This window comes from Nematolebias whitei, chromosome 5, assembly GCF_014905685.2.
Source record: "Nematolebias whitei isolate Nwh7 chromosome 5, NemWhi1, whole genome shotgun sequence".
NCBI lineage: Eukaryota > Metazoa > Chordata > Actinopteri > Cyprinodontiformes > Rivulidae > Nematolebias > Nematolebias whitei.
The window spans coordinates 2,389,246-2,400,614 of NC_056502.1; the positions used below are offsets into that span (position 1 = coordinate 2,389,246).

An 11,369-nucleotide genomic window follows, 5' to 3' on the forward strand; every position below is an offset into this window, starting at 1 on the left:
CTTGTTTGGACCTTCTTGTTTGGACCTCCTTGTTTGGACCTCCTTGTTTGGACCTCCTTGTTTTTGTTGATGCCCTTGTTTTTTTCTGGGGCCTTTATTTTTTGTCCTGGAGCTGTGTCCTGGTGTCGGTGGCCTCAGCCACCACAGGTAATTTTTGTTAACTTTTGTATGTTTGGTTGTAATTTTGGTCTGGTGGGGCCGGTAGTCCTGTTTTCACACCTTCTTTTGTAATAGGTGTTTTTTATTTATTTATTTATTTTTTTGGTGGACACATGAATTGGGGGTTCCTAATGATTTTTTTTTAACAGGAAGCAGCGGCTTTAATAAACTGAATGTTTTGAACCCTCATATTTGTGTCTCGTGTCCTCCTTGGATGTGCTCATGGTGGACCACGTCGTGCTCGTCTAAAAACTCAGATTATAACTCAACTTTTCATCAGCTCTAATTGAACACATGCTGTCTGAACCATATTAATTATGATTATATTGATAAGGACGATGATAATTCAATCCTCCTGAGTTAAAACGGCTCGGGGTCCAGGTGAGCCGGGTTATGAACTGGGTTGTTGGGAACCATCACTTGTTACTGTGGGGAATGAGGACGGTGCAAAACCCCAAGATTTATCTCTGAACATACTTTTGGTCTATTTGCTCCTGACACATAAAAACGTTAATTTTCACTTATTTCCTGTCTCACCCACTCCGAGTGAAACTGAGACAAATCAGCACTAAGTCACAACGTGCACTAAAAGTGTTTTTCTGTTTTGCCACCGAGACAGTTTTAACTGACCGACATTTATCAGTCTGACACAAACAACAGAAAACACCTTTTATGTTTTTTAATTCTCTTTTGATAATTGCAACATAAAACATTATGAAAGAAGAAAATAATGGAACCAGGAACTTTGGGCTGGTTTTGTTTTTGTTTCCTCCTGTTCTTCTCATTTGGCTGAACTTAGTTTCTTGTTTAAGTTAAAACACTTTCATCATGAAATAAGTTTTTTTATTAAAGTTTGAATCAAGTGAACTGAAACGAAGGTTGAAGTTCAACTTTGTCATTCTTTATCAAAACCCAAGTTCTTCTTCTTTCAGCTGCTCCCTGCTTCAGGGCCGCCACAGAGAACTAACTCATGAGTTAGTTTTTGTTTTTACTCAGGATGTCCTTCCTGACGCAAGACGCCCGAGCTACCACAGCCCTCTGTGTGGAGCAGAGCTGCGGGCTTAAGGGCCTTGCTCAAGGGCTCATGGGTGGGGCAAATGAGGGTGTAGGCAGGTGTGGGTGTGTAAAGATAAATAAAGAAATCTTTATTTTGGTGTAAATGAAAATATTTTCATTGTTTCTTTAAAAAAAACGTACTTGGTCCTACAGCTATGAATTAGTAATTCTAGTCATTATTATTATTATAAAGTATTTTCTCACTTCAATAAAAACATAAATTGGAGTCAAACTAAAATGAATATATATTCAACTTAAATTTTATATTCTAATGTAAAAAAGGACAATAAAAAATAAAATGTGTACAAATAAACTGGAAATAAAACACGGGTCCAGATCAAAAAGTACAATGAAAGATAAAAATCCTACCGGAGACACAAAGAACGATGTGGACAGTATAAATACAAACTGTGAAACTAAAACAAACTCCTCTGGTCTGTGACTTCTACAAGTTATAAATTATTATATAAATTATTAAGAGTTATATTGAAACCAACTTATTAATCAGCTGAAAGCTTCAAGGTTCATGTTCAACCATCCAGGTCAAAAAAATCCAACAATGTTCAATCAGGTCACATGGACGGTATCTTTTTTTGTTGAGATACTTCGTCCTTCATCCAAAGGACTTCATCAGTCTGATGAAACACCCCCCCCCCCAGTCTCCTAGTGGACCAGCCGGTGATAAGATGGTTTCTGGGGGCCGCCCTCTCCCCCATCCACTCCTCTCTGGCAGCCGCAGCCAAAGTGGTTCAAGATGTTTGTGACTCCTCAGACTGATGAAGTCCTTCGGATGATGGAGGACACGTCTCTCACTGGACGTTGCTGCACCTGAAGCTTCTTGTTTTATTGCTCTCATGTAAACTCGCCATCATCTGGCTCCTGCCAGTAAAACCAAACCACCCTGGCTGACTGGTTTTTATTGTTTAGAGTCTTTGTGGACCCAAATCCAGGTGTTTAAGTTAAAGAGCAGCCTTTCCCTGGTATTGTGCTCAGAGAAAATGATTTCCTCTCATCTAGGCATAGATTTGTCACTTCAGCCTGTCAGCAGCCTCCTGTCATAAACTTCTCACTCCGTGCGTGTTTTGGGTCTTTGGCACGAGGAACGGCTGCAGCCTCTTTAACTGGCTGCGCGCCTTCAGGGCCTCTGTGGGCCGGTGCGCGCGTCACGTGGAGGCACAGGCAGCCATTGGAGGGGGGAGACTGGAATTATAAGGGGAGGGGGAACCGGACCGGAGCGTCCCAAAGAGCAGCTGGTCTCAGGTCTGACAGGAACCAGCCTCCACCATGAGTCCGGCAGGAACCAGACTTCTGCAGAACTGAAACCTGGGACAAAGTGCGCGCGGATCCCGACTCGTCTCTCTCTGGGAGCTGCAGCAGCGCCTTATTCTCCCTGAGGAGGGTTATCTGCACCGCCATGGAGTACACGTCCTCCCCGAAGCCGCAGCTCTCCTCCCGGGCCAACGCGTTCTCCATCGCCGCGCTGATGTCCAGCGGGAAGAGCAAGGACAAGGAGGAGGAGAGCACCATCAAACCTCTGGGTAGGAGGACATGTTGCCTTCAAGCTGCGTCTGCTGCTTTCACAGGGACATACATGAAGGTTGGATGAAAAACACAAATAGACCAAAATAAGCTGTTAGACTGGATTTAACCTGAAGGAGTTACTGTGAGGTAAAACTGCATTTAACATGAAAACACGTTTTTCATTTAAAACTAATAATAATTTATCAGTATCCTTATTTAAACTAAAAATGTTTTGTATTTTTATTCTTCCAGACAGAATATATGATAAGTTATTTTATATAAAAGTCTGATTTAAATAAAGAGAAGTCGTGATAAAATTTTAAATTAGAATTTATAATCCAACTCTTTATTTTGGTAGATTTGTGTTTAAATGTCTATATCTTTATGATATAATTTAATTGGTTGTTTTTGTAAAAAATAAAATAAAGTAAATAAATCAAATGAAAGTAATATTAATATTGTGTTTGCGACAAGTTTAAATAATTTAAATGTAATTATTAACACAGCAAAATTATAAATTTTGAGAATTATTTCTTTGATTATTAATTTATTTTAATATTTTGTTTTAGCAGCAGCATATATATACATATATATATATATATATATGCTGCTGCTATATATATATATATATATATATGTATTTTTTTTTTAATCTGATGACAGAAGCATTAAAATAATAAAAATAATAAAAATAATAAAAACAAGTGTTTTTATTTCCCCCGCTTCACCCACAGAGCAGTTCGTGGAGAAGTCCTCGTGCAACCAGCCGCCTCTGGCTGACCTCTCCTCGCTGGACGCGCACGGGGACTTCGGCGGGAGCACGCCGGCCGCGTGCACGGAGCCGCTCATCCCCACCAATCCGGGCATCCCCAGCGAGGAGATGGCGAAGATCTCGTGCAGCCTGGAGACCAAAGAGCTGTGGGACAAGTTCCACGAGCTCGGAACCGAGATGATCATCACCAAATCTGGGAGGTAACTCCTCTCAGACACCATGAACAAAACATGAAAATACTTGCAGCTATTATTACATTTTAGTTTTATAAAGCATCACGTGCTCACGAGTTTTATTGTTAAAGATCCATCGACAAATGTCTGATCAATAAATAAATTTAAGAGAAAAACATTGTGAGTCCGAGGCTTCAGCAAAGTTTAACTCCTTTAAATAAATAAGAACTCTAAGAATCAGCTGAGAGCCCTCAGGTCTTTAAATGACCTTCCTTTGAAAATATAAAAATTAATCTTTAATACTTGTTGATTTTTTTAATTTTATTTAATTTATTTACTTTAATTCCAAAATGATGAGCTCAGTGCACAACAGAAACGAAGTAAATAAAAACAGATTTTATGAAGGTCCCGGGGTAAATTAGTTGTTAATAATGATGATGATGATGATGATGATGATGATGATGATTATGATGATGATATTACTACTACTACTACTAATAATAATAATAATAATAATAATAATAATAATAATAATGGCAGCACGGTGGCGCAACTGGTAGAGCTGCTGCCTCTCAGTGAGAAGGTCCCTGGTTCAAACCCCGGTCCAGGGGCCTTTCTGGGTGGAGTTTGCATGTTCTCTCCGTGCATGCGTGGGTTTTCTCCGGGTGCTCCGGTTTCCTCCCACAGACCAAAAACATGCATGTTAGGCTGATTGGTAACTCTAAATTGTCCCTAGGTGTGAGTGAGAGAGTGAATGATTGTTTGTCTCGTTTGTCTCTATGTGTCCCTGTGATGGACTTGCGACCCGTCCAGGGTGTACCCCGCCCCTCGCACAGTGATTGCTGGACATGGGCACCAGCGACCCCCGTGACCCAAAATGGAACAAACGGGTAAAGAAAATGGATGGATGGATAATAATAATAATGATGATGATGATGATGATGATGATGATGATGATGAGCTGTCGTCATCAGGAGGATGTTTCCGACCATCCGGGTCTCGTTCTCCGGGGTGGACCAGGACTCCAAGTACATCGTTCTGATGGACATCGTCCCGGTGGACAACAAGCGGTACCGGTACGCCTACCACCGCTCCTCCTGGCTGGTGGCCGGCAAGGCCGACCCCCCTCTGCCCGCCAGGTGAGCCCACCTGAGCACACACCACGTGCGTCTTCTGTTCTCCTGTAAGACCCACACTCGCGTGTTCTATCCGGACAGAACCAGAACTTTGAGCATTCAGGCAGAAAGTCCAGAAGTACAAAAACAATCAGAAAATTAATTTATATATTTGTATAATATTTATTTCCCGATCATTAATTTGTGTAAATCAATAAAATAAATAATCACTTATTATTAAAACATAGTAGCTTTGATCGTTTTAAACAGAAGCGTCTCACGACTGATGTAAAAAAATACATTTTATTTAATTACTTTTTATTTTATTAGAAGCAGCTGAGCTTCGTTTTGTTTTATTAATGTGTCTGACGTGACCTGAAGAATAAAACTAAACAAAAAGCTTTAGTCAAAATTTAAAACTGAAACAATTTTCTTTAAATGTAATTAGTTTTCTTGGAATATTAATTAAAACAAAAAACCAAACTGAAGCCGTTTCTGAGAGCGAAGCGTTGATTGGTTGTCAGTTGCGGCCTCTCAGCCAATCAGAGCTCAGCCTGTCCGCGGTCTCGTGCAGGTTGTACGTGCACCCGGACTCTCCGTTCACGGGAGAGCAGCTGATGAAGCAGATGGTCTCCTTCGAGAAGGTCAAGCTGACGAACAACGAGCTGGACCAACACGGACACGTGAGAACCTCTTTCTTTCTTTGTTTATCACAATCAACCGGAAGTAAACATCAAAACAAATAGGAAACGCAAATATATAAAAGAAGGGGACGTTTTTCTAAACATTTGGATTTTTTAAAATAAAGACAGGAATTTAAAAAGAATGTAATCTATTTTTTATTTGTTAAAAACAACAGCTGGCTTCAGTCAGTGTCAGTTACTAAACAATAAAATAATTAAGAGTTAAATTCTAATTATCTTCCATCAGTTGATGTTTTTGTGTTGTTGAGGGAGAACCCGGAGCAGGTTCTGCTCATCTTTCACTTAGAACCTTGTTTATACAAATTACAAGTTAAATAATTAACAAATCGACAGCGCGTTTAAAATAACAAGACTTGAAGATTTAAATTAACTCTGATCTTTTCCTGACTTTATATTATTCTATAATCTCAGCTGTTTGAATTCAGTTCAAAGACTTTTTAACAGGTTTGAACAAACAAACAAACAAACAAACAAACAGCAGAGGACAACAGCATTTCTTTATATTCTGTTATTTTAAATCTTTCAGTCAAGGAGCTCATCCGGTGCAGGATTCTTTATCTTAAAGCATAAAAGGAAATTAAAATGTTTAAATGGAACTGTTTTAACTTGAAGTTCACAGATTGGGCTCGTCTTTTACTGTGTCAGCAGGACTGATGTTGTTTGAATTATATTTAATTTATTTATATTTAGCTCTTCCTAACGTCTCATGTGGAGTTACTTCTCCAGAGGCTTGACTCTTACTTCGTGGCTCTTTCACGACTTTTTATTTTCACTGCGTCCGTCACATTTGGTCGTTTTGATGACACTAATAAGAAGCATCCCATAAAAAGACAAGTTGACTGTGACACATGCAGAGACCTTCGGTTCCCGTTTAGATTAAATGTGCATATATAACATTTTTAGCTTTTGTCTATGAAACGCTAAGCGTTATTGAACGTGCACCTGTGCGTTGTCGTTTCTGCAGATCATCCTGAACTCCATGCACAAGTACCAGCCCCGAGTCCACATCATCAAGAAGAAGGAGCACACGGCCTCGCTGCTCAACCTCAAATCTGAGGAGTTTCGAACGTTTGTGTTTGTTGAGACCGTCTTCACTGCTGTCACAGCGTACCAGAACCAGCTGGTGAGCGGGCCCAACATCTGTCTGGACCTTGTTAAACTCTGTTACTGGCCTTTTACTCTGGAGTGTCACCCCACGAGCTTCATATTTATCTTTGAGGGGGTAAAAACCTGCTAAATGGGCATTTATTATTTCAATTAAGGCTCTTAAACAGATTATAATAATAATACATTTAATTATGTGACGCACCAAACATGCACACAATAAAATAGTGATAAAACGCCAGATGACTCAATACAATTTGAAAACTGTTCTCATCCTGAACATTACTAGTTGTGACACATTGCTGTCGTATTTATGAAACAAATAGGAAACACAATATTTCACCAAATACCTGTAAAAACATCTTCTTCCTGTTTCTGGTGCTTTTCTGTTGGAAAACAAATAAAAGCTTATTGTGTGCAGCGCCCCCTGGTGTTCAAAACCACACACATGTTTTTTAAGACTGAGCATCTTACAAACCTTATTTTTATATCATCATAAACATTTTGTTTATTTTTTGACAAAAAGTGTTTGAACAAGTTGCAAAGTTTAAAGATTTTCCAACTTATATTTGAGCATGTTTCCAGAAAAAGAAAGAATTTAAATAAAGTTTTCAATAAAATCTTTATCACAAACATAATTCCATTTTATGAAAATATTTATAATATTTGAGGTTTACAATTGTTTTTGGTGCATGTGTTTTCTTTAATACTTTTACCTGGCACATTTTAAATAGTTTTATTTGCAGACATTTGTTTGTTTTTATTAATTGTGGAGAATACAGGAATAAATAAAACAATAAAAATAATTGCTCATCTTTTCCTCTTATATTAAACATGATAAAATAAACATTTTTAACATCTTGATCATTTCACTTTAATTTTAAAAAGAAGTGAAATGTTGCATTTATTATTATTTTTAAAATGTGTCTTTTGACTTGTGCTCTTCTCCCTCGTGTTTCCTCAGATCACCAAGCTGAAGATTGACAGCAACCCGTTTGCCAAAGGTTTCCGGGACTCGTCTCGGCTCACGGACATGGAGAGGTACTGGGGGTTCTGGGCCCGGAGCCGTCGGTTCTGTTCCTACGAGGGGTGGGGTGGATTTAAACTCACTTCATGCAGGCACTAAAGAGTTAAATATTCTGTTTCATTTCACACGTTTGTTTTGTCTTCGTGTCTCATCGTCACGTTTTACTTTAAATTTTTCTTCTTGTTTTTCTGAACTTTGCTTTTTAGCTTGAATTATTTTGTTTTCTTTTCTTGAATGTTTTATTTTTTAATTTGATTCTCAAATTTTCCTCTTATTTTTTACTTCTTCTAAAATATTTATTCCTTATTGAGTTGTTTAACTTTCATTTAAATATTTTAGTTCATCAGTAAAAGTCTTTTTTCCTTCTGACGAGGTTAAGTCACGTCCTCTGGACGCAGAATTCTTTCTTTCTTTTTTATCTTTATTTTTATTTTTATTTTCTCCTTTTGTTACAGACACATAAATAATTTTTTTAATTTAGTTTTACATTTTTCAATTTAATCCAAAATGCACATGCTGCTGCTTTTACCTTTTGATCTTAGAACAAAACACTAACCTCTGGTGTTTATGTTATTTTATTTTATAATTTAAAAAAATACTAAAAATGAGTTCAGTATTTACAGAAAAAGTAGTTTTTGTTTTTTTCCGGATACTTTTTTTTTTCATTTCTATTTTTTTGAGGCTAAGACATTAAAAGAATAATATTTAGTTATAAATCGTGTGTGTATTCTGGTATTGGTCAGAACCAACTTCATTTTTGTTTTTGTACATTTTTCATTCTTCATGTTGTATTTTTTATGTTTGTCTCCTCCGTTTGTATCTTCCGCTGCTTTTCTTATAGTTTAATCCTTTTCTTTCTCGTAGTCTTCCTCCTAGAGTTTAACTTGTCTTTATTTAATGCGACGTGCTCGGAGGACGTGGATCTCCAGCTCTGAATCCTCTGAAGGATTTCTGTCCATGCTGCAAGAACTTTCTGTGATCACCCAATTCTTGCACAACTCGGCCTAAACCAGCTGATGAAATCAATCCAGCTGCCCATTTCTACTCTGAAAGATCCCAACCAGAGGCCAGCGACAGCCAGACGACCCCCCACCCCCGTGCTTGGTGTGCTGTGAATTAGACCTGATCAATTGGTCTTCGGGAGCTGCAGAAATCACATTAGTCTGGAGTCGGCCACTGCACTAAAACACACTGTAATTCAATTGGCTGCCATGACTGATTGAAAGCAGCATGACCCGCCCCCTGACTCCCCCCTCTCCCCCCTCGTTGTGCACTGTGGGACTTTGCTGTGGCTCCTGTGCCGCAGGGGCCCGGCGCTGATAAAAACACACACATTTGTACTCCTCTGCTGACAGATATTGCACTTTCCTAACCTAATTGGAGCGGTGGGGGGTGGGGGGTACTGCTAATGTGAGCACATGGCTCTCATGATGCAGACCCCTCGCCTGTCCATCCAACAACCCACACACACACACACACACACGCACACACACACACACACACACACACACACACACACACACACACACACTCTGCCTCCCACTAACATTTCTGTCACTGTGTTTGACAAGTGCTGCATGACAAGACGCAAATGAGCTAATGCACTTTGTGGGATTGTGAATGCATACATGACCCCCCCCCCACACACACACACACACACACACACACATGCAGGCATGACTAAATGGACAGGGTTAAAGTACAATGAGAAAACACAGAAACATGTCTCCATGTGAATAAATACTTCATAAAGACACAGGAAGTCCTTCAGTCTGCAGTTTGACTTAACGAGGGACAAAAATGAGAAGTGACGCATAAACACAGGCCAGCAGGAACTGAGAGCTGCTGATCATCTGCTACACACCTGCTGATTATCTGCTACACACCTGCTGATCATCTGCTACACACCTGCTGATCATCTGCTACACACCTGCTGATTATCTGCTACACACCTGCTGATCATCTGCTACACACCTGCTGATCATCTGCTACACACCTGCTGATCATCTGCTACTTATAGAACTTCCATGAAGCTGCTTGAAACCCGAGGCTATGGTTCAGGGTCCAACTGTCTTTGTAAAATTAATAATAATTGTAACGACTCTGGACAGAAAGAACAAGAGATTTTATTCAGTCAATCTGTCAGAAGCACACACACACACACACACACACGCACACACACACACGCACGCACGCACGCACGCACGCACGCACGCACACACACACACACACACACACACACACACACACACACAGAGATCACGGTGACTCCATGAAACCATTTGCAGTTTTGTGACAGAAACACAGAGATTCACTCGGGGGCTTTGCTCTCTGGGTTCTGCTGCAGGGAAAGTGTTGAGAATCTGATCCACAAGCACTCGTACGCCCGCTCGCCCATCAGAACCTACGCCGGAGACGAGGAGAACCTGAGCGAGGACGCCGCCCACCCCAGAGGTAAGCTGCAGGCGTCACGATGCTCTTGGATTATTTCTGCTAATCTGTGAAAACTGACAGAACCGAACAAACGTCCACTTATTTTAGAATATTTATTTTATTAATCCTGAACTTTTGATTTGTTCAAAACTTTGTGCAGCAAGAAAACAAATGATTTCCAAAGTTTTTTTTAACATGGTAAAGAGTGACTGTAATCCAAGATAAAATATTTTTCTGTTTCTTTTGTTGTGAAAATAAAATACAATTGTTTAGTGTGTTATTCAGATTTTTATAACTCAGAATAAGAATTGGAACAAAAAAAAAAGGTAAATTGATTTCGTCCAGCTGTGTGAACGTCCAGTAAAATAAGTTTCAGGACTTTTACTGTGAGAAAACGCTGCACTTTAGATAAAAGTTTAGACGACACGAGTTGAACTTTTTTGTTTCACTTCAGAGAATTTAGAGTCTGAGGAGCAAGTGTTGGAAACATGAGACTGAAATTAAAACAGCTGTGCCGTTGGTCCAGCTCTAAACGTGATGTCAGTGTTTTGCTCCAGAACAAACCTTGATTTAGTTTTTCTGAGTCCAGAGCGTAAAGTTTGGAGTGTTTCCACCACGCACCTCTTGTCTGCTGCAGGTTCAGCGTTTTCGGCCTCGGACAACCTCTCCCTGAGCTCCTGGGTCACCACCACCTCGGGCTTCTCAGGCTTTCAGCACCCACAGTCCCTCTCGGCCATGGGCGCCGGCGCCGCCTCCTTACCCCACCCCATCCAGGGCTCCCTGCCCCCTTACAGCAGGTTAGGCATGCCGCTGACGCCCACCGCCCTGGCTGGAACCATGCAGGGCAGCGGGCCGGCCTTCCCGTCCTTCCACATGCCCCGCTACCACCACTACTTCCAGCAGGGGCCCTACGCCGCCATCCAGGGCCTCCGCCACTCCTCCACGGTCATGACGCCCTTCGTATGACTCTGACTCCTGTTTGCACCTGCCCCTCCCGTCGCTGTAAATATTTCACCCGGCGTGGGGGGGCTGGTGGTTGGGACAGTGACTCTGGAGCTCCTTCATGTGAACACAGGATGTAAAAAGACTGACGGCCTCAAAACACAAGATGGAAACTCGTGCATGTTTATCTGAGCCTCTGAAGAACACAAAGCAACCCCCCAGTTAATTATCAAATCGCCCGGAGGAACCCCGCTCCTTTTAACAGCTGGCCACAGCTGGCTGCTGTGCCATCCTTCAAAATAAAACTCGCCTGATGCAGCAGTGAGGTGGACATTTGACGGACGGGCGGAGCGGCCGTCTCAG

The 11,369-nt window shown here is 40.7% G+C and overlaps 1 protein-coding gene across 2 annotated transcripts; it reads left to right on the forward strand.

Moving 5' to 3' along the window:
- The first annotated feature begins 2,608 nt into the window (after nt 1–2,608).
- tbx20 (T-box transcription factor 20) lies at nt 2,609–11,049 on the forward strand. 2 transcript variants are annotated; one of them, XM_037676689.1, is made up of 8 exons: nt 2,609–2,753; nt 3,471–3,708; nt 4,656–4,820; nt 5,371–5,479; nt 6,465–6,623; nt 7,569–7,675; nt 9,979–10,085; nt 10,702–11,049. In XM_037676689.1, the coding sequence occupies exons 1-8, from the start codon at nt 2,630–2,632 to the stop codon at nt 11,028–11,030; spliced, it is 1,338 nt and encodes a 445-aa protein (XP_037532617.1). In that variant the 5' UTR covers nt 2,609–2,629; the 3' UTR covers nt 11,031–11,049. The 2 variants fall into 2 exon arrangements, with proteins under 2 accessions (XP_037532617.1, XP_037532618.1); XM_037676690.1 differs by having other exon boundaries at nt 7,569–7,645.
- Nucleotides 11,050–11,369: the final 320 nt, after the last annotated feature.

Bases quoted from the DNA above. Each gene is read 5' to 3' on its own strand.
- tbx20 (XM_037676689.1), top strand. From the start codon at position 2,630: ATGGAGTACACGTCCTCCCCGAAGCCGCAGCTCTCCTCCCGGGCCAAC. The intron at 7,676-9,978 runs GTTCTGTTCCTA...GTTCTGCTGCAG, and splicing joins TTCTGGGCCCGGAGCCGTCG to GGAAAGTGTTGAGAATCTGA. The intron at 10,086-10,701 runs GTAAGCTGCAGG...TGTCTGCTGCAG, and splicing joins GGACGCCGCCCACCCCAGAG to GTTCAGCGTTTTCGGCCTCG.